We start from the raw sequence: 27,216 nt of genomic DNA, 5'->3' as shown, positions 1-27,216 counted from the left end.
GATTCAGCTCTTGTTTTGTGTGCTTTCTTTTATTTTCTCTTGTGTGTTTAAATATTTTTTTGTGTTTTACTTGCATATTATGTGCTGCCACACACATCTCACAGGACTTGGGTGTAATTTTTTTCACCTCCACAAGGGGGAGTGCCAGACTGATCAGTCGGTGTCGAATATATAAACCCCTTAAGAAAGGAATAAGTCCTGTGATTTTTCTTGAAAATACTAAATTTGTGTTAAGTTCACCAGCTGGCCATGAACTTAACATTAACTTATATATAACAATAAAAAAATTCAATTGAATAAAACATGAAAATAGCACAGTTGGGATTATTTCCACACAGGTATAGATGTCTGCCTGGGGGCTGTGCCTGTGAGGCAAGACTCGTATGGTAAACTTGACTTGGAACAGTCCACATAGAGCCTCAAACACACAAAGCAGAACTTGACTTTACATCTGTCACAGACGATGCCTTTACAATAAGCTTTGCTGTGTTCCACCAGAAAGCCACAGGTGGGACAGGCACGGATGGAGGGGCAGTCTTTGACCCCTGCCATGTCGTTGAAGGTGATGATGGGACAGTTCTTCAGTGTCGCTAAGGTCTTGTTGATGCAGCCAGGATTTTCACAGCGGTCTGAACGTGGAGCCGACCCTTTCCACTCCTCAAGACACTGCCAGCAGAACATAAAGGTCCTGTGTTTGTCCTCCGTGCACACTGAACACTCCACGCACAGATTGTTCACGTCCGTTCTCAGCACAGAAGAATTACAGCCAGGACACTGTGACAGGAAAACAAGACACAGTTTTAGGCAAAGCATCTCATTAAGCAGGACACATATGTAAATACTTACTGATTTTACATCAAAGCGATCCTTAGTGTTGCTGAATATTTTCTTTTCAAAGTACTCGATTTCCTCTGGAGTTAGAAGAGCCATTTTACGGACTTCCTCAAAAGACCACTCGCAGTCACAGTCCGTCTGGCCGCACACAAATTTGCTGTCTCCCTTAAAATACAACAAGATTTATGTTGATGAAGATTCTCAGTCATCCAGGTCATCGTACGTAGAGAAGATTGAAGCAAGGCGTCTGGACTTGTAGAGTCTACAAGTCTGGACTCTACAAGTCCAGACGCCTTGCTTCAATCTTCTCTACAACAAGATTTACTGACTCCGGCCACATTCCTGAAACTACGGAAGCGCTGAACTGCCACAGTAGAAAAAAAATGTAATCACTATCTCGTTATAACATCAAATGCTATCTTGTTATAACGACATATTATCTCATTATAACAACATGTTATCTCGTTATAACGACAAAACTTATCTTGTTATAGTGTGATAAGACGCTATCTCATTATAACGTGATACATTTTATTGCTGTAATAAAAAATGAACTGTTTATAAGTAGCCTAACCTAACCGAGCCTAACCTAACCAATCACGATACTGTGATCAGTATCGTGATCAGTATGATCACAGTATCGTCCACTGTGCGCAGTAAGGACAGAATCTCCCCATGTCTTAATCCAAGCATGAAATAGAACTTTTTAATTAAATCTTGTAAATGAGTCATTTTCCGATGTGAGCAGCAAACCAGTTAGGTTAGGCTACTTATAAACAGTTCATTTTTTTATTACAGCAATAAAATGTATCACGTTATAACGAGATACGGTTTGATGTTGTAACGAGATACGTTATGACGTTGTAACGAGATACGGTTTGATGTTGTAACGAGATAATATGTCGTTATAACGTGATAGCATTTGACGTTATAACGAGATAATGATTACATTTTTTTTTCTACTGTGGCAGTTCAGCGCTTCCGTATGAAACACACCTGAGACTAAACTAGAAAAAACAGAAATCATTTTACTTTATTTAAAAAAAAAATAGTATTGATGGGGACAATATTGATTTATATTTATTTATTTATTTTTACATATAACTAATATGTATCTTTATAGTACTATAAATCTTTAAACTTGTAGTGTTGACACAATGCAGACAACAGTACTGATGTCTCTGACCACACACCAAACATCCTTGTTCTCCTGCCAACATCCAGTATTGCTCTGTTTGTTATACTGATCAATTTACCACTTATAAGTTATTGATATATCCTGAACAAGTTCCCCCTGGGGTTAATAAAGTGTTTCTGATTCTGATATAATTTATTGAGTATCAATATAGCTATTAAATCAGTCCTATACCTGATCTAACAGACGGCGGCACCACTTGGTCAAAGACATGGGAGTGACAGCGTGGCCGCAGGACATGCGCGCTCTGAGAGACTTGAAGTCCTCCAGCTCAACTGTTGAAATAATTCAAACTCAGCTACAAACTGCTCCACAATAAAAAAAATCCACAAACCGAAATCACAATCAATGAATAATGAGATGAAATACAGTACAATTCAATAGAAGGAGACATCACAGTGAGGATCAATGGGTCTGAGTATTGATCAGAACTCGGATCGAGACTTGTAAGACTTACAGTCCAGATCATCATCCCCATCCACGAAGGTGAACGTGCGGTCCTGTGGGTCGTAACACTTCTCTCCATCAGCTGTTGTGTTCTCAAGGTGGGTAAACGGCGGTGTGCGCCGTTTACCCACCTTGCTCTTCTTCTTCCTCTTGCTCAGTTTGTGTCCCATCTTGTGTCCGCGCAACTTTCCAGTCCTCCTCGACACAAAAAACAAAACAAAAAACACGCACGGACAGGTGCTGCATTTCACTCCCTCCGTGAAGTCACGTGGCGTGGCGTGGCGCAAGGTGACGCGCATTTACGGAATCTTCCATAGATGGCAGATAAACGGAGCTCTGCTCAGACTGTGAGAACAACCAAACTTCACACAGACCGGCCTGAACATGGGAGTCCAGATCCGAGTGAACGGACCCAGAGGAGAGGAGAAGATCATCGAGGTGTGTAAGTCTCCGCAGCAGATGGAGACCATCACCGTGCTGCACCTGAAGACGATAGTCATACAAGAATTCCACATAAGTATGTTTAACTGCATGGCTTTATTTCTCATAAATTGTTGTTGCGCAGGCGCATTCCGCCGCCAGAATCCCAAAGCTGAATGATTGATTTCTGATCACAGAGGGTGATATCCGGATGGTGTTCAGGACCGAAGCCATGGAGGAGACCTCTCTAGTGACGTCCTACGGCATCAAACACATGTCCACCGTTCAGGCGCTGCTCCGGCTGGACGGAGGAGTCCACTGACGGGACCACACACGAGGGAACAATCCACGGACTCCGGCCTAGTTATACTCACATAGTCACATAAATTTAAAGCCAGCGCTTTGAAATCCTATAGGAGTCATACCAATGTTATTTATGCTAATAACTCTGCTTCTTTTTCTGTTTCTGTTTATTTATGAAGCCATAAAATGACCCAGTATCAGTTTATGACCATGCACAAAAATATAGTGATTGTCCTATTTTAGATTCACATTATATCCACTGATGTAACTTTAATAAAGACACAGCCTCTTTTTAAACATTTAAGTGTGGATAAAATACATTTTTTCCTGCTATGATTGTCAATTATTAACCTGTGGCAACATAATATTGTCATTCTATTTAGAGTTTATTTTTATTTATCTTCTTTTTTAAAAAAAAAACAACAACAACCTAATTTATATGAAAACATGAACATAAAAGACCATATACCTGAGAGTAATGTAATTATAAAAGTCAATTTCTAGCCTCCATTGTTAAGGAGTAAAATAACGAAGGTGAAAAAGTAATAAAGGATTTAACACCTGAGACTTTCTGGACGGTGTTCACATTCTTTTCATTCAGTTCTTCATTTCTTGCTTTCGTTTTCAAATTTTGTGGCTGCGTGTCCTTGATCAACAAGTTACAGAATTACTTTTAGTCTTACAGGAATCAGCTGTTTGAGAATGTGGCTGTGCCGCATTGTGTCACTGCCAGGAAAATAAACACAAGAGCAAAGACATAGCAGAGATGTAAAGGCCTTTTTTTTTATTCATATTGACTCACTATCAGGCATGTTTTAAATCATCCAAACAGATTTTCTTTTGGAAATGTGATTATTTGTTTGTCTTTATTATAATTATTCTCCTGGTATTTAGTGGTATAAACAAACTTTCTGAAGTTACATTTATATTCCAACCTTTCCTTCAGTGGACAAACCTTGTCATGTGACATTCATCAGCCAGCCCTAACATGAACCTGATCTACAGCTCTACCTTTGTGTTCACATCTCACCTCGTACAGCTCGTTTTAAAGACAGGTGAGCACATCTTTCATTTCTGTAGTAACAGTGGTCAGTGTTAGTTGTAGATTTTTCATCTTTTCCTCAGATTTTTAACCTGAAAAAGCCGCTCCGTGATCTCAAATTATCACCAGAGGATTTAAATGATTTCCTAAAGTACAATTTTATTTTTAGGAAAAACATGAAAGGCAAACAGAAGACCAAGAAACGACTTCTGGAAGACAAGACAGCAACAGAGACGAAGAAGCAAAGAGGTAAATAAGATGCAGAAGGACCCCAAAAATGGGCTGATAATGAATGAAACAAATGCAATAAGAGCTTTTTGTGAAAAGCTATTTGTCAATAAATAAATGTATTAATGGTGGTTGTGCCATTAACGTATGTTCTGTATACATTAAAGGAGAAGCTGTAATGATGCTGTGTTCATATCTTCTTCATTTTAAGCTCCTGACAGACGTCACCATGGTCTGCTGAATCAGGGAGCCACATCTTATCTCAACAGCATCCTGCAGGTTCTCTTCCTGACACCTGGAATCCATGACAGGTCCGAAATAACAAAGTTTATGTTTAGATTTGATCAGTGAACTGTATTGATGTAGTAATTTAATCAACTGAGATCTTCTGCTACAGCAAGTGAATCATGTTAGCAGGAAGCTAATGGCTAAGAGAGAGCACACTGTCTCCTTTTGAGGAAAGAAACAGGTAAAGTAATTCTGCAGGCAGTTAGGGGATTGAAGATGTAAATGTAAATAAAACTTGTTCAGCACATGCTTTCTATTGAACCTTTAAAAAAGTGACTTCTCTTCCTGAAGCTTTGATCCAAAACCGCACAGCATCGACCAAGAGCTGAAGAAACTATTTGAAAAACTGAAAGAAAGAAAATGTGGAACAGAAAACATCACAAGGATTTTGAAGATAGAAAAGGGTACGTTGATCAGTGAGCGAAATGAAACAGAAAAAATAAAGAAAAATCCACTTTATTAAAATGTACCATTTATAGTTCATGAACAGGGAGATGCTGCTCAGTGCCTGGAGCTGATTTTACGTAAGGTCAGCCGTCCGGTCTGTGAGGTGAGCGGATCCACAGAGTGAACTACAAATCGAACAAACTGATATTATTGTTATTATATATATTATTATTTATGATTCTATGTGAAGATGTTTGAGGGACAGCTGTCAGACACAACCAAATGCTCCAAAGGCCACAGCATCAATGAGGAGATGAACCCTTTCTGGATGATTCCACTGTCACTCAGAGACAACTGTGATGCTACCTACAGCGTGGTGAGTGAAGAACTGCTGCTAACCCTGATACATCTGGAACCAGTTTAATAAACATGCCTGCAGTACATGGAATAGTCATGAGCAGTCTCCTTTTGTGGTGGGTGGGGCTCGACCATCCATCCTCTCCTTCTGGTATGAGGTCCATATATTGGCAGGTCGCACTTTTTGATTATTCAACACGAACTGTAGACAAAGTTGAACGACAGCTGGGATAGAGGCCATGATACCACTTCTTTTCAGGCAGCCAATCATAAAGAGGGCTTGTGCTGTGCAAGACTGAGCTCAAATGAACCTCAGTCATTGTGACATCATCCCTCCTGTCTCCTTCCAGTGACTTCCAGGGACTGAGTCTGTGTTGTTGTTTCTACAGGAGAAAGGCTTTGAAAGGGTATTCAACAAAAAAACCTTCAGTGGAGACAACTCAGTGTTCTGTCCTGACTGTGAAACCAAAATGGAGGCGACCAGTGTGAGTTTTCAAATCTTATATTGCACTATGTGTTGACCTGGTATGTGTTCATAAATCCTTCCTGTGGCTCTGCAGGGATGTACGATGGAGACATCTCCTCCCATTCTGACTCTGCTCCTCAAGAGGTTTGACTTTGACTACACCACCATGTCTCATGTTAAATCAGACTGCTGTGTGGAGGTGCCGCCCACAATTAACACCCCGGTAAGCAGGAGTAACTTTGAATGTTGTGCTGCAACAGTTTTCAGGTTGTTTCATTATCCGACTGTATTTTGTTGCAGCAGAAGAAGTACGAACTGTACGCGATGGTGAATCACATGGGCAGCATCAGTGGTGGACACTACACAGCCACTGTCCTGTCCAGAGAGGACAGAGCCTGGTATGAGTGTGACGATGCTCATGTCACGAAGGTGAATGAAGTTACTTTAATTCAAAACATACAAATGATGAAAAATGAAAGGGCTGTTCCTGAATGCTGTTGTTGTCCGGTGATGCAGGCTGAAGAGCAGCCATTTACAAAGACCAGCACACACAGGTATGATTGATTATTGCTTTGAACAGTTACAGGCTACTATGTACATTATAGGGGGTCATTAATTACTGAGAGGGACAAAATGTTTGGAGTCAATTGTTTCTGTGGAGCAAAAAAGAAAACTTCTAATGCTCACTATCCATCTTGTGGCACAATGGGGTATTACATAAGACTGTAGCTAGCTGGTTGTCCAGCTAAATTATATATATTTTTTTCTATCTTGTCATTATTTTGGTACTTTGTACCAAAATTAATGTTATTATTGTCATTTTTTAATAGTTCCAGTACTGCATACCTGCTCATGTACAGAGGTAAGATCTCTAAAAAATCATCAAGAATTTTTTTAAATATTGCACAGAGAGAAACACTGATGATTAATTACTGACTAATCTTTTTTATGTGACCTTTAAAACTTCAGAGAGCTGCAGAGGCGAGGTGAACGAGACGTCCAAAGACCCAGAGAGCTGCAGAGACGAGCCGAACGAGACGTTCAAAGACCCAGAGAGCTGCAGAGACGAGAAGAAGGAGATGTTCAAAGACCCAGAGAGCTGCAGAGACGAGCCGAACGAGACGTTCAAAGACCCAGAGAGCTGCAGAGACGAGAAGAAGGAGATGTTCAAAGACCCAGAGAGCTGCAGAGACGAGAAGAATGAGATGTTCAAAGACCCAGAGAGCTGCAGAGACGAGGTGAACGAGACGTTCAAAGACCCAGAGAGCTGCAGAGATGAGCCGAACGAGACGTTCAAAGACCCAGAGAGCTGCAGAGACGAGGTGAACAAGACGTTCAAAGACCGAGGTAAATAGGATGCAAAAGTGAAGGTTTCTGTGGTTTGTATTTTTTTAGTGTTCAGTTTATCTGAATAGGGAGGACCCCAAAAAAATGAAGTAAAAACTTTTTGTGAAAAGCTTTTAATTATTAGATGTATTAATGGTGGTTGTGCCATAAACCTACATTCTGTATACATTAATGGAGACACTGTTTGATGCTGTGTTCATATCTTCTTCTTTTTTAAGCTCCTGACAGACGTCACCATGGTCTGCTGAATCAGGGAGCCACATGTTATCTCAACAGCATCCTGCAGGTTCTCTTCCTGACACCTGGAATCCATGACAGGTCTGAAATGACAAAGTTTATGTTTAGATTTGATCAGTGAACTGTAGTGATGTGTCGGTCATGAATGAACTGGCTTTTAGAACCGGCTCTTTGAAGTGAACGATCAGAACCGGCTCCAGTAAAAAGCACCTATACATTTATGTTATATGGGGGCGTTCATTCATTCGTTCCTTATTTTGCTGAAGATAACATTCACTAAAGCATTAGCTGGTAAGTTAAGCTCAGCTGGATTGGACTTTGGTTTAATTTGTTGGTTTAAAAAGTAAATTAATCAACTGAGATCTTCTGCTACAGCAAGTGAATCATGTTAGCAGGAAGCTAATGGCTAAGAGAGAGCACACTGTCTCCTTTTGAGGAAAGAAACAGGTAAAGTAATTCTGCAGGCAGTTAGGGGATTGAAGATGTAAATGTAAATAAAACTTGTTCAGCACATGCTTTCTATTGAACCTTTAAAAAAGTGACTTCTCTTCCTGAAGGTTTGATCCAAAACCGCACAGCATCGACCAAGAGCTGAAGAAACTCTTTGAAAAACTGGAAGTAACAAGATGTGGAACAGAAAACATCACAAGGATTTTGAAGATAGAAAAGGGTACGTTGATCAGTGAGCGAAATGAAACAGAAAAAAGGAAGAAAAATCCACTTTATTAAAATGTATCATTTATAGTTCATGAACAGGGAGATGCTGCTCAGTGCCTGGAGCTGATTTTACGTAAGGTCAGCCGTCCGGTCTGTGAGGTGAGCGGATCCACAGAGTGAACTACAAATCGAACAAACTGATATTATTGTTATTATATATATTATTATTTATGATTCTATGTGAAGATGTTTGAGGGACAGCTGTCAGAAACAACCAAATGCTCCAAAGGCCACAGCATCAATGAGGAGATGAACCCTTTCTGGATGATTCCACTGTCACTCAGAGACAACTGTGATGCTACCTACAGCGTGGTGAGTGAAGAACTGCTGCTAACCCTGATACATCTGGAACCAGTTTAATAAACATGCCTGCAGTACATGGAATAGTCATGAGCAGTCTCCTTTTGTGGTGGGTGGGGCTCGACCATCCATCCTCTCCTTCTGGTATGAGGTCCATATATTGGCAGGTCGCACTTTTTGATTATTCAACACGAACTGTAGACAAAGTTGAACGACAGCTGGGATAGAGGCCATGATACCACTTCTTTTCAGGCAGCCAATCATAAAGAGGGCTTGTGCTGTGCAAGACTGAGCTCAAATAAACCTCAGTCATTGTGACATCATCCCTCCTGTCTCCTTCCAGGGACTGAGTCTGTGTTGTTGTTTCTACAGGAGAAAGGCTTTGAAAGGGTATTCAACAAAAAAACCTTCAGTGGAGACAACTCAGTGTTCTGCCCTGACTGTGAAACCAAAATGGAGGCGACCAGTGTGAGTTTTCAAATCTTATATTGGACTATGTGTTGACCTGGTATGTGTTCATAAATCTTTCCTGTGGCTCTGCAGGGATGTACGATGGAGACATCTCCTCCCATTCTGACTCTGCTCCTCAAGAGGTTTGACTTTGACTACACCACCATGTCTCATGTTAAATCAGACTGCTGTGTGGAGGTGCCGCCCACAATTAACACCCCGGTAAGCAGGAGTAACTTTGAATGTTGTGCTTCAACAGTTTTCAGGTTGTTTCATTATCCAACTGTATTTTGTTGCAGCAGAAGAAGTACGAACTGTACGCGATGGTGAATCACATGGGCAGCATCAGTGGTGGACACTACACAGCCACTGTCCTGTCCAGAGAGGACAGAGCCTGGTATGAGTGTGACGATGCTCATGTCACGAAGGTGAATGAAGTTACTTTAATTCAAAACATACAAATGATGAAAAATGAAAGTTCTGTTCCTGAATGCTGTTGTTGTCCGGTGATGCAGGCTGAAGAGCAGCCATTTACAAAGACCAGCACACACAGGTATGATTGATTATTACGTTGTTTTTCTATCTTGTTATTTTTCTATGTTGTTATTTTTTGTACCAAAATGAAACTGATAATTATCATTCTTGAATAGATCCAGGACTGCATACCTGCTCATGTACAGAGGTAAGATCTCTAAAAAAATCCTCAAGATATTATTTAAGCAATGCACAGAGAGAAATATTGATGAATAATTACTGACCTATGTTTCTGTATGTGACTTTTAAAGCTTCAGAGAGCGACAGAGACAACTTGAAAGACACATTTGAAGACCAAGAGAGACGCAGGGACGAGGCTAAAGAAACGTGCAATGGATCAAAGAGCCACATAAACAAGTTAAAAGACATGCTCAAATCTTTAAAGAGTCGCACTAACAAGGTAAAAAACACAGTTGAAGACCCAGACAGCCACAGAGACAAGATGAAAGACATTGTGGAAGACCCCAACAACCATAGAGACAAGGTGGAAGAAACCGTTGAAGACCCAGAGAGATGCAGAGACAAGGCAAAGGAAACAAGCAAAGTTTCAAAGAGCCCTAAACACAAGTTTAAAGACATGTTCAAATTTTCTAAGAGCCACAGAATGAAAGTGAAAGACACGGTTGAGGACACAGACAGCCATAGAGACAAGATGGAAGACATGGTCGAAGACCCAGACAGCCACAGAGACAAGATGAAAGACACATTGGAGGACCCAAAGAGCCATAAAGACAAGGTGAAACACATGGTCGAAGACCCAGACAGCCACAGAGACAAGATGAAAGACATTGTGGAAGACCCAGAGAGCCATAGAGACGAGGTGGAAGAAACCGTTGAAGACCCAGAGAGATGCAGAGACGAGGCAAAAGAAACAAGCAAAGTTTCAAAGAGCCCTAAACACAAGTTTCAAGACATGTTCAAATTTTCTAAGAGCCACAGAATGAAAGTGAAAGACACGGTTGAGGACACAGACAGCCATAGAGACAAGGTTAAAGACACCATCGAAGACCCAGAGAGACGCAAAGATGAGGCAAAAGAAACGCAAAGCAAGGCCCCAGACAGCCATTCACAAGAGAGGAAAGACACAGTTAAAGACCCAGATAGACGCACAGACGAAGTGAAAGAACATCGAGCGGGATCAAACGAACACAAAGGAGTGGGGGAAGATGCTGATAAAGAAATTCCAGAATCACTGAATTCCTCAGCTGACAACTGCAGACATGCTGAGGAGCTGTGTGTTACCTCTCTGTAATTGTTGTAGTGCTTGCTTTACTTATAAAACTGTAATAATATGATTATTTACTTATGTTTAAATGAGTTTAAATAAAAACAATATTCACACATGATGATAAGAGTCGATTGATTTATTTTGATGTATAAAGAATTTTAAATGTGTAAGTTACAAACACCTTTCTTGTCCTGAACAGTTTAAAGTCCAGCCACAAGGGGTGGACAAGCTAGTGTTATGCTACTCTGACCACAGAGCGTGCATCAGCATCGGCTGTGGACCAACTCAATGAAAAAGTAATAATAGATTTTAACACCTGTAGTCCATCAATAATCATGAGACTTTCTGTGCGGATCCCAGAGGGTTTGCGTGTCTTTCATTGCAGTTATGCTTTCGTTTTGTTCAAACAAACAAACAAAAAACCACAATCAACTTTCAAAACAATGTGGCTTCATGTTCTTGATGAACAAGTTACAGATAATAGTCTTACAGTAATGTGAAGGAGGAAACTAGCTGCTGGGAATCACCTGTGTGAGAATGCAGTTTTGCCACATTGTGTCACTGCTGGGAAAAAAACAAGAGTAAAGACATAGCAGAGATGTAAAGCCCTGTGTTTACATCCTCTTTCACATTTATCCAATTTTATTCCATGAACTTCAATATTATTTGAACTCAATGTATGTTTGAATGTTGTTTTTATTCGGTTTAACATAATTATTCTCCTGTTTCTGGTCATAACTGTGGCAGATATAAACCTCAAACTCTCAGGAAAATAAGTCAGAATCAGAGCAAACTCTAATAAAACAGGTCCATTTTAAAATGTTTAAACTCCAGCCTGGTCATGTGATGCCTGTCAGCCAGCCCTCTGAGATAAACCTGATCTACAGCACTGCTCTTGCCTGCTTTCTGTTTGTGTTCACACCTCGTACAGCTTGTTTTAAAGACAGGTGAGCACATTGTCCGTCCGTAATAGTGATCAGTGTTTTCAGAGGTGTGATTTTTGATCTGTTCCTCAGATTTTTAACCCATAAAAGCCAAATCCATGATGTGAAAATATCACCAGAGGACTTAAATCATTCTCTAAAGTACACATTTATTTTTTTAGGAAAAAGATGAAAGACGAACAAAGGGCCAAGAAACGACTTCTGGAAGACAAGACAGCAACAGAGAGGAAGAAGCAAAGAGGTAAATAAGATGCAGAAGAGAACGTTTCTGTGGTGATACTGGGTGGATTTAAAGTGAGAGCAAATGCAGCAGATTATATTTATAACATTACATACATTTAACCATATGTTTTTATTTCTGAGTGTTAAGTTTATTGATCTGGGTAGAAAGGAGCCCAACAAATGGAGATATAAGCATTAAAACAAATTAAAGTATGAACGTATTGTGATAAGATATTCAGTATTATTTGTATATAAATATGTTTGCTATACTTGTTGGTGTGTGTCTGTACACATTGAAGGAGAAGCTGTAATGATGCTGTGTTTATATCTTCTTCTTTTTTAAGCTCCTGACAGACGTCACCATGGTCTGATAAATCAGGGAGCCACATGTTATCTCAACAGCATCCTGCAGGTTCTCTTCCTGACACCTGGACTCCATGACAGGTCTGAAATAACAAAGTTTATGTTTAGATTTGTTTTTTAAAAAAAATGATTCCCATGCCCTGTTATCATCGCTCAGGACTGAATGCAGTGAAAGTGAAAACCTTTGTAAACAGTGACACCTGTGGCCGTTCAGTGAACTGCAGTCCCCTTACTGACATTCCACATGGTGAACTGAGAAACCACCATATGAACAGCTTATTCAAAATAATAATAATGAAACAATTCTCTTCCTGAAGGTTTGATCCAAAACCGCACAGCATGGATCGAGAGCTGAAGAAACTCTTTGAAAAACTGAAAGAAACAAGATGTGGAACAGAAAACATCACAAGGATTTTGAAGATAGAAAAGGGTACGTTGATCAGTGAGCGAAATGAAAAAAAAAATAAAATAAAAATCCACTTTATTAAAATATATCACGTATAGTTTATGAACAGGGAGATGCTGCCGAGTGCCTGGAGCTGATTTTACGTAAGGTCAGCCGTCCGGTCTGTGAGGTGAGCGGATCCACAGAGTGAACTACAAATTAAACAAACTGATATTATTGTTATTACATATATTATTATTTATGATTCTATGTGAAGATGTTTGAGGGACAGCTGTCAGAAACAACACAATGCTCTGAAGGCCACAGCATCAATGAGGAGATGAACCCTTTCTGGATGATTCCACTGTCACTCAGAGACAACCGTGATGCTACCTACAGCGTGGTGAGTGAAGAACTGCTGCTAACCCTGATACATCTGGAACCAGTTTTATAAACATGCCTGCAGTTTGAGCAGTCTGCAACATGAACTGTACACAAACCTAAACATAAATGCTTAAAGTCACGAGTGAATCAGAGGTGGAGCACTCCCAAGCTGTGCCTGTCTGGACCATAGACTTCATGTAAAAATCATTGGACACCAGCCACTACTCTCCATGCACACATATAATGTATTATAATGCAGCTAAATTCACTCTTAAGCTTTTCTCATGAAGGTAAATTTTGCTTTAAATGTATTTTTCACTGGCCAGTTCTGGTATTTTATTTTAAAATCAACAAGAATAACACAGCAAGACCTGTCTCCTTGTACGGACTTTGTAGTGACCCCCATGGGAGGAGTTAAGTGCTGCCACTTCATTTTTGACTCACCTTGCTTGTTATTTATAATTCGTGTTATCTGTGTGTCTACAGGAGAAAGGCTTTGAAAGGGTATTCAACAAAAAAACCTTCAGTGGAGACAACTCAGTGTTCTGCCCTGACTGTGAAACCAAAATGGAGGCGACCAGTGTGAGTTTTCAAATCTTATATTGGACTATGTGTTGACCTGGTATGTGTTCATAAATCCTTCCTGTGGCTCTGCAGGGATGTACGATGGAGACATCTCCTCCCATTCTGACTCTGCTCCTCAAGAGGTTTGACTTTGACTACACCACCATGTCTCATGTTAAATCAGACTGCTGTGTGGAGGTGCCGCCCACAATTAACACCGCGGTAAGCAGGAGTAACTTTGAATGTTGTGCTGCGACAGTTTTCAGGTTGTTTCATTATCCGACTGTATTTTGTTGCAGCAGAAGAAGTACGAACTGTACGCGATGGTGAATCACATGGGCAGCATCAGTGGTGGACACTACACAGCCACTGTCCTGTCCAGAGAGGACAGAGCCTGGTATGAGTGTGACGATGCTCATGTCACGAAGGTGAATGAAGTTACTTTAATTCAAAACATACAAATGATGAAAAATGAAAGGGCTGTTCCTGAATGCTGTTGTTGTCCGGTGATGCAGGCTGAAGAGCAGCCATTTACAAAGACCAGCACACACAGGTATGATTGATTATTGCTGCTATGTTTTGATGGGGTGCTGAAACCTTGGAGTGGCATGTTGGCTATGATTTGGATTTAATTTAAATAGTAAATGTACTTATATAGTGCTTTTTCTACCTTCACACATCTTCTACATTTACCCGTTCACACACACATTCTCACATCGGTGGTGCAACCACTGGGAGCAACTTTTTTTTTTTTTTTTTTCTTTTTTCAAAGGTCAAAGTCAGCTTTATTGTCAAGTCTGCTATATGTGCTGGACATACAGAGAATCGAAATTGCGTTACTCTTCACTCCGCAACATATAACATGTAACTAAAACTAAAGATAAATATAAAGTGTAAAAAAATGTACCTACAATGAGGCACACACAAAATACAAGGCACATTGTGAAGGCACAATGCAGTAAGAGTGCAAAAGATGTATAGTGCAAGACAGTGCAGTTGGCATAATATAAACAGGAATGGTTTAACTTATAACAGCTTATTGAGACTGGTATGAGAGTGCAAAAGATTAGGGTTAAGTGTCTTGCACAAGGACACGTCAGCCTGCAGCTAAGGCTGGGGATCACACCACCAGCGGTTATTGTCTGAGCCACAGCTTCCCATTTATTCTGTCTAAAACTCACTATCCAGCTTGTGGCATAAAAGAGTATTACACAATACTGTAGCTAGCTGGATAGCTTACTAAATAATTTTATCTTACAATCCAATACTTGGCAATATTAATATCATCATATAATTATTATTCTTGGGGTAGGTCCAGGACTGCATACCTGCTCATGTACAGAGGTAAGATCTCTAAAAAATCATCAAGAAATTATTCAAACAATGCAGAGACGATGAATAATTACTGATTAATGTTTCTTTATCAGAGACCTGCAGAGACAGTGTTAGAGAAACGTCCAAAGCCCCAGAGATCTACAGAGACATTAGAGAAACGTCCAAAGGCCCAGAGATCTACAGAGACATTGGAGAAACGTCCAAAGGCCCAGAGAGCCACAGAGACACTGTTAGAGAAATGTCCAAAGGCCCAGAGAGCCGCAGAGGCACTGTTAGAGAAATGTCCAAAGGCCCAGAGAGCCGCAGAGAGACTGTTAAAGAAATGTCCAAAGGCCCAGAGAGCCACAGAGACACTGTTAAAGAAATGTCCAAAGGCCCAGAGAGCCGCAGAGACACTGTTAAAGAAATGTCCAAAGGCCCAGAGAGCCACAGAGAGACTGTTAGAGAAACGTCCAAAGGCCCAGAGAGCCGCAGAAACACTGTTAGAGAAACGTCCAAAGGCCCAGAGAGCCGCAGAGACACTGTTAAAGAAACGTCCAAAGGCCCAGAGAGCCACAGAAAGACTGTTAGAAACATGTCCAAAGCCCCAGAGAGCCGCAGAGACATCGTTAGAAAAACGTCCAAAGGCCCAGAGATCTACAGAGACAAGGTGAAAGAACAGCAGGAGGAACAAAAGATGGTGGAGTGGGATGATGATAAAAACCTATCATTGAGGACCTCAACTAAGTATTGTGGAATCTTTAATTGTTTTTTGCCTTTCTTTAATTATAAAACTTCCTGTTGTACTGACAATTCTAAACACACTGACAGGAAGAGAGGAGGTTTCCGCATCGGATCATCATGATGTGTATTAGTACTCATAATGTTTTTTTTTCTTAATTGTACAAAATCATTGGAACAATTAATCATTGTGCAGAGGTAAAAATGTCTTCTGTGGAAATATTTTGTTAAATGATTGCTTCCATTTATAAAACAATATAAAACATGATATGATTCTTTTGTGCTTTTTAATCAGATGTTTTACTGACAATATCCTATTTTCTTCATGTCAGATTTTTTCAAACAAGATAAAAAATAAAACAATAATTACACATGTTGATAAAAGTTGATCGATTTTTATTTGTTATTTACAAACACCTTACTTGTCATAACAATTTAAAATCAAGCCACGAGAAGGCAGAACAATAAAAGTGCATCTTCTGGGGCTGCAAATATTGTGTTTATACCCATGAAACTTTTGTATTTTGTATATTTACTCAACTACCTTCAGTACCTGACAGATTTATAGTGAGCCTGAGGAAGAAGATTTGACAGCACAGGTTGTTTTAAACTTCACAATCTAATGAAAAGTCAACAAGTTGTCGAGGATAGTCAGAGGCTAAGGTAAGTCAAAACCTTAGATATATTAGTTAGTTTATTGTCTCCTCTGCCTGTTCCACACAGGGACGGTTGTCTGTCTGGGAGCCACGCCGCCAATGCAGGGTATGAAGTACGTGCTGCTCTTCAGGCACACAGGGGTGAGCTTCAGACACACAAAGCAGAACTCAACCCGACAGCGAGGACAGATGACGTTCTTACAGCCCGATCTGTTGTGCTCAATCTTCAAACCACAGGTAGGACAGAGGCGGATGGACGGGCAGGCGTCCACCCCCCTCACGTCGTGGAGATTTACGTCCACGCAGGTCCTGACAAGTTGGAGGTCCTGGTTGGTGCAGCCGTTGTTGTCACAGCGGTCAGATCGAGGTCCCGGACCTTTCCACTCCCGGAGGCACTGCCAGCAGAACTGGTAGGTCTTCTTCTTATCGGCTGTACATATGGTGCACCTGACGCACAGGTTGGAGAGATCCTTCCTCTCCACGTGTGTTTTGCACTGTGGGCACTGATGTGGAGAGAAATCCACTGAGTTTAACATCAAAGAAATCCAACTGGACGCTCATAAAATGCTGCAGCACTTACTTGCTTGCCATCACAGTATTGTTCAGCAGCCAGGCGAGCGATGGTCTCCTCAAAGTGCTGCATCTCTTCTACAGACAGGTCGGCCAGTCTGCGCACCTCTGGGTACGACCACTCTTTGTTGCACCGTTTGTTCCCATCGACCAGCGCGCAACATCTGAACTTAAATATTCCCTAAAAGCAACAACAAAGATAATTTTCACCACTTCTGCTTTATTACTTTTCTCAGACTTTTATGCTAACTGCGTCCAAAGTCTAATTTCTTGTTTCTGGGTTACCTGGTCCAGCTGGCTGCGACACCAATCGGCTACAGATTCAGGAGAGACGGCGTGACCACAGGACATCAGTGCTCTGAGGGTGTCATCAGAGGCTGCAGGCAGACAACGACAAATGTATCAGGAGTATGTCAGAAATAAAACTTATAGCAGTCTGTTGACGTACAGCGTCAACAGACTGCTATAAGTTTTATTTCTGACTATGTTCTGTCAAAGCTTACACATGGGATCCAAGTCATCCGTTCTGGTGACAAGGCTTAGAGTGCTATCCAGTCGATCGTACTGCCTCTCCAACTGCTCCTCTTCCTGGTGGCTCATTCTGATTCTGTGAAGGCAAAATAAAAGTTTAGACTCTTGATTAAAGTCACCATCCTATATCTGATCATCTATCATCAAAGATATCAGGTATTAGTGAGAAGTAAACATTGGAAATGTGCCATATTTTCATACATTTCTGAGTCACATAATGTGACATAATACCAGATGAACTCCTCTTCAAAATAAGCAAACAAATGTATAATCATGTGAATGGAAGGTGTGTCTGTACAGCCTGTAGACTGTCCTGATAAAAAGGTATAGCATGTAGGGCAAGCACTTACAATGACCAACATAAGAGAATAAACGTGAAGGTGACCTGTCAGCCAAAGCAAGGCCTGAAGAGGCCCAGACTTAAACCCAAAAGGGGGGTCCTGTCCAAGTGTAAGAGGGTCACCCAGGATGGATGGGATGTAATGTAGGTGTCCAAAGCTTGCTTTCTACAGCATTCAGGGTAAATCAATGGGTGAAAATATAACAAGGTCAGACTGAAACAGTTTGACCTGAGGCATTGATGTCACACTGTTGTTTAGAGACAACAAATAGCTTGAATGTCATCAGCTTATTGAACTTGCAGGGACTTTCCACCTTCTCACGGTGACATCATTGCCAGGAAGACGCTTTGTAAAAATTGACAGTAAAAACTATGGACAGAGCTTCTGTGACGTCACCCGTTTGTTTCCGAAGAGCCGTTTTGAGGCTCGGTGGGAGGTTCCGGGACGTGATGACCGCCGCCATGTTGGCAGCGTCACGTCCGCCAAAACTCCAAATATGGACAAAGAGGGGGAGCATGAGCGGGGGTTTAGGGGGGGGGGGGGGGGGGGGTGGGCGATCGTGGAAGCAGGAAACTCACGCTGTGATACGTCAACTGTCTGTCACTCAAGCGGCAACACCCATAATTATGCGTAATTTTAAGTCTGAATACCATTGAAACGAGTGGGTTGTAAAAAAATTCAGCCCCCGTACAATCGACACTAGAAGAGAACCTATCATCTGAGACCAGAGTGGTTTTTTTGTACCAGGCTGTAAACATGTTCTTTTCTGCTGTGAAATCGGCCATTTTAACATGGGAGTCTATGGGAAATTACTCGCTTTTGGAGCCAGCCCCCAGTGGTTGCAGCGTGAATTACAAGTTTTGAAACTTCCGCATGGGCTTCAACTTTGAGCCCTGATTGCCGCTTGTTTGTAAAAGGAGGAAACAGCTGAAGTCATTTGTGTTTAGAACGACTAAAAAGGTCCAAAAACATAAGCAGGTCATTCATATTTACAAAAATCTTACACGTGTGAAGCTCCTCTCTTATTTAGAGCAGATATGATCTCTATCCCTAACAGATTTATGAGGAGTTATTTCTTACCTTACTTGTAGGTTTTTAGGACTTCCTCTTTATTCTGGCGCACAGCCGGAAGTGGGGCAGCCGCACCTGAATACGCGCAAAATTCAGAAGGATTATTTCGCACAGATTAAGTACTTTTGTGAGCCGTCCTTTGCTCCAGCTGTCTGTATGTCTGTCTGCCTGTATCGCTTCCTCCTTCTTGAAATCGAAAGTGAAAGACAGCAGGAGTCCGTCGGATCATCAGATAGGCTGCACGGTGAGTGTTCTGGTGTTTAACCCTCCCAGTTTACTACATACCAAAGTCATCGTGGGTGCTGTCAGGACAGTTATAATGTGTGTGTGTGTGTGTGTGTGAGATGTTACATTCGCCTTATTGTTGCTTATTCGGGCTGCTTGAGTTGTCTCTATGTAAACCCCGCAGCAGGACTCAGGCTGGGTGGGTTTCCATAACAAACACAGCTGGTGCGTTCACTGACCCTCTCCTCAGTTTGTAAAATCAACAGTAATCTGTACAACACAACAATACACATTAGAAATACTGACTCAATAACATCAGTCGCTGTGTTATTTAGGTTTTTAGAGCGTTGTGTGTTATGATGGTATGGTAAGAGCTGTATAATGTTTCCACAGGATGAAACCCACAATATAAAAATGGCAGCAGTTCCATTAAAGGGACGTCAGAATGAATCATCAGGTTGTCAACACATTCAGAGAGAAACTAGAAAACCTCTGCATCTCAGGTACGTGACACAGCATGATACCAGTTTAGAGGTGTGTAAGAAGCTGTGTATGTCACGTTGCTGTTGTGTGTGTGTTAGATTACCATGGCCTGCAGAGTCCGGGTCTTACCTGCTATCTAAACAGCGTGCTTCAGGTGCTTTTCATGACTGAGGACTTCCGGGCGGCGCTGAAAAGGTCTGAAACGTTTTGAAATGAGCCAGACTTTGCTTCACTGGTTACACATCTTCTCACTGTGTCACACACACACAGCAGCAGCAAAGGTTCATCCATCTTTGACCGACACCTGGGAGAACTGTTTGAGGAGTTAGAACAGAGGATGACCAGAACCCACGAATTTATAGAACAGCTGGGCATCACAGACGGTATGTTCAGAGCGTCTCCCTCAACTTTGGTAAAGACACACACACACAAAAGCAGCATGTTAACTAGTTAGCCGTGTGTAACACTGTGTGTAATACCCGTTTGATTCAGTCCAAGAGTCAGAGCAACTAGGGCTCATGTCTAGTATAGGAATCCATGGTTGAACCCATGGTTGTTCAACGTACCATACTCTCCAACGTGTGCTATCTGCACCACTACTTGGTTTTTGATGAGCTCTTTTATTTTCATGTCAATATAGATTTATCATGGTGGCTGCTGTTTTTACATCAGGGGTAGCCAACCAGTCAGAGACCAAGAGCCACATTTTTTTTTTACTGTGTTACCGCAAGGAGCCCCATCATACACATGGGCACACATGAACATCACCCATCCCTTCCTCTCTCTCTCTCTCTCTCACACACACACACACACACACACACACCTCTGCTCAGCCAGATTTATTTATTTATAAATGTCACACACCAACATGACAATGACAGAAATGGACTCCTACAGTACTAAGACCACCAGACCACCATTTCACACAACACTGTGTGCACTGTATGACACACACAACCTCTTAGTTCAACCAAGTCCACAAATAATAATTTACAATAGCAACTACGCATGTTGCTATTTTTCCATTGGCACACTTCCAGAACTCAATGGTCCCTTCCCTTAAAGCAGATTTCAGTTGGTCCTCCTCACAAAGATCGATCATCTCCAACTCAGCCGCAGCCTCATCTGTGACTAGTGGGGCTTTCAAACATTAAATGGGTCAAAGAGGAACGTAATCTGTGGCCTTTTCAGTTGTAATCACAGACCCGGGTCACAAGGCTTTCGTGCAGGGGTTCAACCAGTGTTACATATCTGGCTCTTTGCTTATTCAGGGCGGCGCTGGTGACTTCCCCGCTGGCTTTTAGCAGAGTGGGGAAATGCATTAAATCTCCCTTTTGAATATGCGCCTTGAACAGTTGTGTTTTACATGCTAATTTCTAGGTATTTCTCGTAGCTGGTGGAGTAGTGCATCAGCTCTGCAGCTCATTGTCCCTCTAATTCACTCAGTCCTTCTTACAGTGTTTGAGCAACGTGATGCTGGCGAGTATTTTGAGAAGATTCTGTGCCTGACCAGCTCCGAGGCCTCCATGGTAGGCGCCGATTAGAATCAGATTACAGACAATAAATATGTAAATATGTCTTTAACTGTGTCTGTTTGTGTACAGGTGTTCAAGGGAGAGCTGAATCAGAAGACCACATGCCACAGATGCGAACAGAAGAACCAATCCGAGAGCTCGTTTTTAGTTCTGCCTCTTGCGATGGAAGATTCATGTGGTCAAACTTACAATGTGGTAACGTGCTTTCTGTGAAGAGTTATGTTAGAAAAGAGAAGACCCAGCAGAGGTAATGACTCTTCTCTCTGTGCAGGAGCGAGGCCTGGAGGCTTTCTTCACGGTACAGGAGTTCAGCGGGGACAACCAGATGTACTGCAGCCGCTGTAAAGAGAAGCAACATGCAGACATTGTGAGTACAACTTTGACCTGCTGTCCTTTGATATCACAGGTGACTGAATGTTCTCCATGCTGCTGTTTCCATCGTGTGGTGTAGGAATGGGAGATGACTCGGAGTCCAGATGTTCTGACGCTCCTGCTGAAGAGGTTCACTTATGATTACAAGATGAAGAGCTACGTCAAGCTTCGCTGCAGAGCTCGTGTTCCTCAGACCTTATACATAAAGGTATCATTGAAGACTTTTTAAAAATTGTAATATCTTTTATTAAAAGTTGATTACTTTGTTTTTTTTCTCTCCTCAGAAGTACAGATATGACCTCTACGCTGTGGTTGACCACTGTGGTACTCTAACAGAGGGTCATTACACCGCACTAATCCAATCTTTTGAAAACAGGGAGTGGTACTGCTTCGATGATGACTTTGTTAAAATAGTAGGTACATTTTACAGATCCTCACAGAGTTTAATGTTAAGTTAGAGTTCTAAATAATGTGATGTTCAATTCAATTCCACAGACTGAGCAGCCGTTTGGAGCTGAAAAGTCTTTCAGGTAAATGTTTCCTTAGAGATGAGTGTTTGCTGCCACCTAGTGACATCTTTGATGACTGTGCTCCCTGTTCTCCTGCAAACAGGTCCAGCATGGCTTACCTCCTCATGTACAGGAAGGGTAAGTTTGTAAATGAACAGTTCTGAGTATATCAGTTTCCATGTATTGATCGATTTCCATTGCTTGTGACAACATAACATGAAAAAACTGGATTTTATGCAAATGTCTCTGTTGTCAATAACTCATGGGTTCCTGTGATGATGATGATGAGGCAGACATCAGTGCAGCATTATCTTTAGGATGAGGGAACCAGATGTGCTAACATGCACAACACTTTTTGTTTGGATGTAGCAGATTATAACAGCCTGTGAGGACACACTGCAAGGATGTGGTGTTAAAGATCACTCCAGACTCCTCATCTTAGTGTGCAACACTAACTTAATGTTAGCTCCCCTGCGTCAAACTGCTAGCAACCTGATGTAGTAAAACTAAAACATGCACTATAGCTGTGTAACAGTCGGCCTAGATTCTTTGATTGCTAGCAAAGTCAGAATGGATATGAATATTTGAATACTCAAACAAACAGTATAAAGTATGCATGCACAGGTTGCTTAGTCTATAGAATTTATATAAGTTGTTTTTCTTCTGTTTGTGTTCATTAACAATTTTATGTTTTTGTTTAAAGTGAGGCAACAACCTGAAAAGACTGACGGGAGCAGCCAGGAAGCTCACTGTGCTCATTCAGACGTCCAGTCTGAAGCAGAAAGTAGAGATACTCCTCTTCATCCGCTGCAGAGTGAAAGTTTGAAGCACATGAACGGGGATGTTTTAACAAAGAGCCGCGGTCGTGCTGTTCGGGGGAAGCAGACGTCTGGTCATCAGAACAAACAGCCAAACCAGAGAGCAGTGTGGCTTTTACCTGAAGCTGATGCACATGGAGAGAGTGTGGAAACACCAACGTTACAATTTCCAGAGACACAACAAGGCGGAGATCTTCCTGACCCAAACAGACAGCAGACTGCTATAAACATGAGAGTAGATTCAACAAGGTATGAGGATGATTGGAGGAAAAGGCTAAAAGAAACCGTCAGCAAGACAGGGACAAAGACAAGTGATGGAAGCGCTGCAAGAAAAACAGTCCAAAGTCTGATAAACGAACGAGAGGCAGCCGCCTCAGCTCACAGGAGTGGATCTGGTGTAAATGGCTCTCCTTCATCTCCACGTCTGACAACACGCTCACACGGTCCACACAGAATGAATGGAAGCAGCTTGAAGACAAACAGGGCACCACCACGGCCCATACAAACTGTGACAACAGGACACCAGACTGCAACAATGACCAGAAAAGTTTCACCACCGTGGAGGTGATAAGAACAGTTAGCCTATTTCTGAAGCAGCTCCTTTCTTCTATAATATTTATTCAGGTTATAATGTTGACATCACTGAACAACGATCAGAGAGGTTTGTGTTTACTGATTCAAACTCTGTATTATCAGTGGGGACTCTGATATATCCATGCACACAGTGTATTAAAATAAAGACTGAAATAAATGTAGGAACACATGAATTACATTGGATTATACTGTGTGTGTGTGTGTGTGTGTGTCTTTTTAAAAATGAAAGTGAAAGTAATTTTGTTCTCTTGTGTGATCAGTGAAAAGTCCAAAAAGACTGCAGACTAACACCGACAGAAAAATGGTTGTCCAGGTCAGAGTGTTAGGGTTCAGCAGAGAGAGGATGGTGATCGACCTGTGCGACACTAAAGACGAGTTGAAGACCATCACAGTGCTGCAGCTGAAGAAGAAGATAGAAGAGAGGATTCGTTACCTTCATACTTCATCATACCCTGTTGAAGGTAAGATCACCGCAGTTAGACTGTTTCACTGTGAAGTGTTAGGATACCCGCCTCACGACGTTACATTAATAAAAAAAAATTGGCCCGAAACGTCGTCGTTCAACACGTGTGTTGATCACGTGTTTTTTTTCTCCTAAGAAATGTGTTTTTTCTCAAGATTTGTTCATAATGTAAAAGTTAATACTGACAGGAACATTTCAAAGATCGCGTATTTTAAATCTTAACTGATGCGGAGGATTTTTTTATATACTTAGAACTGCTTTTATTGTGAAGGTCTGTACCGGAAGTGTGGTTGTTCCGGGTGTGAATGTTAAAGGAGCGGGTTTGTTTTAATGAGCCTGCACGGTGCAACTTTTAATGCAAGCACAGCACTGAGCCTGACACTCACTGAATGGTATTGACTTTTTCTCTGTGTGTGCAGATCTGCATCTAATCTTCGCAAGTCAGAGGTTGGATGACGACTCCAAGCTCCTGTGTGAATATGGCATCCAACACAAGTCTGTCATACAATTGGTGCTCTTTCTGGCAGGTGGAGGAGGGTATGATCCAGAGAAGGAAGATGGTGGGAAAGGTGACAAGGACAAAAGTGGAAGTATGGAACGACTCGCTGGGTTCTAATAACTGTGACAATCAAAGCGTTAATATGATCACATCATTAGTGGAGGTTTTATCCTTCATACAGAGCAGAGAGGGACTGGAAGACAGCATCCACCCTGAAACACCACACTCTGACTGACCAATGACTCCATCATGATCTCCCAGGAACGTTTCCATGTTTGTAGCCTCAGTGAGAACAGGTCCATCGTTTCCAACTCTCAGATTCTCTGACTGATGTTTTTACTGTGTTTACTAATTTTCACCATTTTTTATGTATTGATTAACTGGAGTTAAGGAGACCTTTGTATTGAACTAAGAGGGTGTGTTGTGTTATCATGTCATGCCTGTGTGCCAAATGATCCGTTATTTTTCATGTTTTTATAACTTGTTTGGTGATATTTTGTTATTGAACTGTAGAAAGCACTACAGCTCTGATCACACACAAATAAACAGCTTTATCCCTTTCTCTACATGGCTATAAAACATTTTTAATTTTATACTTTCAGTTCTTTTTTTAAACAGAATATATATACAAATAGCCTACACGCTGTTTATTCCACATAATGCTTTAATAAGTGAAGCAGTGATTACATATAACATGGACATTATTCAATGCTGTAAGACAACAAGGACAAATCGGTCTGTAACATTTTGAAACTTTGTTACAGTGGCGTGTGTGTGTGTCCCCTCTTAGTTTCTGTTCCACACAGGGATGGATGTCTGTCTGGGAGCGACGCCGTCACTGCAGCGGGTGAAGTAGGAGCTGGTCTGCAGGCACACAGGGGTGAGCTTCAGACACACAAAGCAGAACTCAATCTGGCAGCGAGGACAGATGACGTTCTTGCAGCCTGTTTTGTCGTGCTCCACCTTCTGACCACAGGTGGGACAGGCCCGGATGGAGGGACAGGCGTCCACCCCTTCCACCTCACGGAGGTTGGTGTCCTTGCAGGTCCTGAGAAGTTCGAGGTCCAGGTTGACGCAGCCTTCGTTGTCACAACGAATGGGGTTTGGAGCTCCGCCTTTCCACTGCTTCAGACACTGCGAGCAGAACTCGTAGTCCTGGTTTTTGTCCGCTGTGCAGATTGTGCAGTGCACGCACAGGTTAGTCAGGTTTTCTCTCTCCACATAGGTTTTGCAACCAGGACACTGTTGTGAGAAGCATTAAAGATACAGTTCATCATCTCAGGAAACTTTTCAACACTCATATCTCATAGGATAAGATATGTCTTTAAATATGTTTTAATATCATTAAACCATAGTCATAAAAAGTGACTTATAGGGATTTATAGTCCTTTTTGGAGCCCCCAGAGGCCACAGGGGGAACTGCAGTGACTTTAGTCTCTTGGTAATGGGGTGCAAACCTCAAACATGTTATGTTTGTTTTTAAACATGAATGTCTGGAGTTTGACTCACTTTTGGGGCCACCCCCAAGTGGCCATTTGAGGAAGTACATTGACTTAATTTGTACAATTTTGCCAACCTGTCATGAGCCTGGGTTTTGCTCACTGTCATGTTGTGTCATAGTTTATTTTGTAATTTAGCCTTCAGTGTTTTTCCTCTTTCTCTGCTCCTCCTCAGTCCTTCCCTCTCTCCTTCTGTTCCTCCTCCCTGATGTGTTTCCCCTTTGTCTTTGTCAGTTCTTCCCATGTGAATCCCTTGTGATTTCCTACCGTCCACCATCTCGTCGTCCTCCTCTTCCCTCTGTGTTTTCCTGCCCTTCTCAGGTTTGGTTTGTGTTTTGATCTTTTCTTTAGTTTTTTGGTACTTTGTTTTTTTGCATTTTTTATCTGGCTCTGTTTTCAGTAGCCCTATTTAAGTTCACCTGCTCCTCTGGACTGGTTTTGTTGTTTTAGCTTTAAATAAAGATTCTATTTGTCGAACTTTACTTTTGGCTGCGCCTGGGTCCTGTTAAAACCTACACCCCACATAACACAACCAATACCCTATAAACATACACATCTAATTAGCATATAGCAGCTGTCTGTAATGACAACAATGTGACATTCAGTTACTGCACAAACATAAAAGAGAATTTCTCACCGTTTTAAATTCACAGTATTCTGCAGCAGCCAGTCGGGCCATGTTCTCTTCAAAGTACTGCATCTCCTCTGAGGTCAGCACAGCCAGCCTGCGCACCTCTTCATAAGACCACACCGCTCCACACTGTGTCGAGGTGCCGTTCTTGAGGGCAGGGCACTTAAATTTGTACTGGCCCTGAAACATAATGGACACATATGGCTGTTTGGGGGCCAGGTCGATGTAACAGAAACGTGTCAAGTCAAGTGGAGGTTTGGCAGATGTACACCAAGCTTTAAAAAAAGTGAAATAGTGAGTATACCTGATCCAGCAGGCTGCGACACCACCCAGTGAGAGACTCAGGAGTGACGGCGTGCCCGCACGACATCTCTGCTCGGAGATTCTGGTCTCCATCTGGTGGCGCTAAGGTGCACAACAACATTAACATCACACACTTACACACACGCTTATGGTGCTGTGCAAATCAAAAGAGTTTTTTGTGCTTACGCAGTGGATTCAGGTCATCCGGCCTGTTGACAAACTTCAGCGTCGTGTCTTTGGGGTCATATCTCTTCTCCTCCTGACCCTGTGTGGACATTTTTGCTTCGTCTGGCTGCTCTGAAAAGTTCTTCCACTCTGAAACACTCTGAAAACAAATGATCGCTGAGGCTGCTGCTGTGCCACAAACACACCCTGATGCCTGGTTACTTTCATACTTTCATTTTCTCTTCTGTGTGCCA

The 27,216-nt window shown here is 41.8% G+C and overlaps 6 protein-coding genes across 7 annotated transcripts; 3 read left to right on the top strand and 3 right to left on the bottom strand.

Annotated features, from left to right (window-relative positions):
• Positions 1-95: 95 nt before the first annotated feature.
• Positions 96-2,669, bottom strand: LOC114450953 (probable E3 ubiquitin-protein ligase ARI7). The gene is made up of 4 exons (XM_028429420.1): positions 2,487-2,669; positions 2,204-2,304; positions 847-999; positions 96-774 (listed from the first exon to the last, which is right to left on the bottom strand). The coding sequence occupies exons 1-4, from the start codon at positions 2,644-2,646 to the stop codon at positions 325-327; spliced, it is 864 nt and encodes a 287-aa protein (XP_028285221.1). The 5' UTR covers positions 2,647-2,669; the 3' UTR covers positions 96-324.
• A 1,569-nt stretch (positions 2,670-4,238) lies between these two features.
• Positions 4,239-15,821, top strand: LOC114451222 (uncharacterized). Its single transcript, XM_028429801.1, has 22 exons — positions 4,239-4,254; positions 4,411-4,490; positions 4,681-4,780; positions 5,049-5,161; positions 5,237-5,307; positions 5,395-5,520; positions 5,891-5,986; positions 6,062-6,190; positions 6,268-6,396; positions 6,484-6,521; positions 6,798-6,829; positions 6,937-7,314; positions 7,533-7,632; positions 12,627-12,739; positions 12,814-12,884; positions 12,972-13,097; positions 13,565-13,660; positions 13,736-13,864; positions 13,942-14,070; positions 14,158-14,195; positions 14,955-14,986; positions 15,070-15,821. The coding sequence occupies exons 2-22, from the start codon at positions 4,418-4,420 to the stop codon at positions 15,819-15,821; spliced, it is 2,871 nt and encodes a 956-aa protein (XP_028285602.1). The 5' UTR covers positions 4,239-4,254; positions 4,411-4,417.
• On the top strand, positions 8,384-10,806 carry LOC114450989 (ubiquitin carboxyl-terminal hydrolase 47-like). The gene is made up of 8 exons (XM_028429484.1): positions 8,384-8,580; positions 8,941-9,036; positions 9,112-9,240; positions 9,318-9,446; positions 9,534-9,571; positions 9,669-9,700; positions 9,804-10,003; positions 10,214-10,806. Exons 1-8 carry the CDS (start codon positions 8,455-8,457, stop codon positions 10,802-10,804), a joined length of 1,341 nt encoding a protein of 446 aa, XP_028285285.1. The 5' UTR covers positions 8,384-8,454; the 3' UTR covers positions 10,805-10,806.
• A 255-nt stretch (positions 15,822-16,076) lies between the features above and the next one.
• On the bottom strand, positions 16,077-19,018 carry LOC114451098 (uncharacterized). Of its 2 annotated transcripts, none has more exons than XM_028429644.1 (5): positions 18,881-19,018; positions 17,427-17,530; positions 17,209-17,300; positions 16,934-17,104; positions 16,077-16,856 (listed from the first exon to the last, which is right to left on the bottom strand). In XM_028429644.1, the coding sequence occupies exons 2-5, from the start codon at positions 17,521-17,523 to the stop codon at positions 16,392-16,394; spliced, it is 825 nt and encodes a 274-aa protein (XP_028285445.1). In that variant the 5' UTR covers positions 17,524-17,530; positions 18,881-19,018; the 3' UTR covers positions 16,077-16,391. The 2 variants fall into 2 exon arrangements, with proteins under 2 accessions (XP_028285445.1, XP_028285444.1); XM_028429643.1 differs by having other exon boundaries at positions 18,876-19,014.
• A 6-nt stretch (positions 19,019-19,024) lies between these two features.
• On the top strand, positions 19,025-23,578 carry LOC114451097 (ubiquitin carboxyl-terminal hydrolase 47-like). Its single transcript, XM_028429642.1, has 12 exons — positions 19,025-19,110; positions 19,485-19,594; positions 19,673-19,769; positions 19,845-19,957; positions 21,033-21,103; positions 21,179-21,304; positions 21,381-21,476; positions 21,561-21,689; positions 21,766-21,894; positions 21,977-22,011; positions 22,094-22,128; positions 22,694-23,578. Exons 2-12 carry the CDS (start codon positions 19,537-19,539, stop codon positions 23,374-23,376), a joined length of 1,572 nt encoding a protein of 523 aa, XP_028285443.1. The 5' UTR covers positions 19,025-19,110; positions 19,485-19,536; the 3' UTR covers positions 23,377-23,578.
• Positions 23,579-25,066: 1,488 nt separating this feature from the next.
• Positions 25,067-27,195, bottom strand: LOC114450865 (probable E3 ubiquitin-protein ligase ARI5). Its single transcript, XM_028429286.1, has 4 exons — positions 26,984-27,195; positions 26,799-26,899; positions 26,501-26,674; positions 25,067-25,606 (listed from the first exon to the last, which is right to left on the bottom strand). Exons 1-4 carry the CDS (start codon positions 27,072-27,074, stop codon positions 25,151-25,153), a joined length of 822 nt encoding a protein of 273 aa, XP_028285087.1. The 5' UTR covers positions 27,075-27,195; the 3' UTR covers positions 25,067-25,150.
• Between the last annotated feature and the right edge of the window lie 21 nt (positions 27,196-27,216).

Source organism: Parambassis ranga, chromosome 18 (genome assembly GCF_900634625.1).
Source record: "Parambassis ranga chromosome 18, fParRan2.1, whole genome shotgun sequence".
NCBI classification, from domain to species: Eukaryota; Metazoa; Chordata; class Actinopteri; family Ambassidae; genus Parambassis; species Parambassis ranga.
Note: the sequence above shows the minus strand (reverse complement) of the source record. Positions and strands in the feature narration are given on the sequence as shown.

What these genes read in the sequence shown, in the direction of transcription:
- LOC114450953 (XM_028429420.1), bottom strand. Translation starts at nt 2,646, where the DNA reads ATGGGACACAAACTGAGCAAGAGGAAGAAGAAGAGCAAGGTGGGTAAA. An exon ending in TGGGGATGATGATCTGGACT is followed by an intron (nt 2,305 to 2,486) that starts GTAAGTCTTACA and finishes TTATTTCAACAG; the next exon opens with TTGAGCTGGAGGACTTCAAG. An exon ending in ATCGCTTTGATGTAAAATCA is followed by an intron (nt 775 to 846) that starts GTAAGTATTTAC and finishes TTCCTGTCACAG; the next exon opens with TGTCCTGGCTGTAATTCTTC.
- LOC114451222 (XM_028429801.1), top strand. Translation starts at nt 4,418, where the DNA reads ATGAAAGGCAAACAGAAGACCAAGAAACGACTTCTGGAAGACAAGACA. An exon ending in CCAAAATGGAGGCGACCAGT is followed by an intron (nt 5,987 to 6,061) that starts GTGAGTTTTCAA and finishes GTGGCTCTGCAG; the next exon opens with GGATGTACGATGGAGACATC. An exon ending in GATTTTGAAGATAGAAAAGG is followed by an intron (nt 12,740 to 12,813) that starts GTACGTTGATCA and finishes TATCACGTATAG; the next exon opens with TTTATGAACAGGGAGATGCT.
- LOC114450989 (XM_028429484.1), top strand. Translation starts at nt 8,455, where the DNA reads ATGTTTGAGGGACAGCTGTCAGAAACAACCAAATGCTCCAAAGGCCAC. An exon ending in GTGATGCTACCTACAGCGTG is followed by an intron (nt 8,581 to 8,940) that starts GTGAGTGAAGAA and finishes TTGTTTCTACAG; the next exon opens with GAGAAAGGCTTTGAAAGGGT. An exon ending in ACAGAGACAAGATGAAAGAC is followed by an intron (nt 10,004 to 10,213) that starts ATTGTGGAAGAC and finishes AAGATGGAAGAC; the next exon opens with ATGGTCGAAGACCCAGACAG.
- LOC114451098 (XM_028429644.1), bottom strand. Translation starts at nt 17,523, where the DNA reads ATGAGCCACCAGGAAGAGGAGCAGTTGGAGAGGCAGTACGATCGACTG. An exon ending in GGATGACTTGGATCCCATGT is followed by an intron (nt 17,301 to 17,426) that starts GTAAGCTTTGAC and finishes GTCTGCCTGCAG; the next exon opens with CCTCTGATGACACCCTCAGA. An exon ending in AATACTGTGATGGCAAGCAA is followed by an intron (nt 16,857 to 16,933) that starts GTAAGTGCTGCA and finishes TCTCCACATCAG; the next exon opens with TGCCCACAGTGCAAAACACA.
- LOC114451097 (XM_028429642.1), top strand. Translation starts at nt 19,537, where the DNA reads ATGAATCATCAGGTTGTCAACACATTCAGAGAGAAACTAGAAAACCTC. An exon ending in CCAGCTCCGAGGCCTCCATG is followed by an intron (nt 21,104 to 21,178) that starts GTAGGCGCCGAT and finishes GTTTGTGTACAG; the next exon opens with GTGTTCAAGGGAGAGCTGAA. An exon ending in ATGATGACTTTGTTAAAATA is followed by an intron (nt 21,895 to 21,976) that starts GTAGGTACATTT and finishes TCAATTCCACAG; the next exon opens with ACTGAGCAGCCGTTTGGAGC.
- LOC114450865 (XM_028429286.1), bottom strand. Translation starts at nt 27,074, where the DNA reads ATGTCCACACAGGGTCAGGAGGAGAAGAGATATGACCCCAAAGACACG. An exon ending in GGATGACCTGAATCCACTGC is followed by an intron (nt 26,900 to 26,983) that starts GTAAGCACAAAA and finishes TGTGCACCTTAG; the next exon opens with CGCCACCAGATGGAGACCAG. An exon ending in GTCGCAGCCTGCTGGATCAG is followed by an intron (nt 26,675 to 26,798) that starts GTATACTCACTA and finishes ATTATGTTTCAG; the next exon opens with GGCCAGTACAAATTTAAGTG.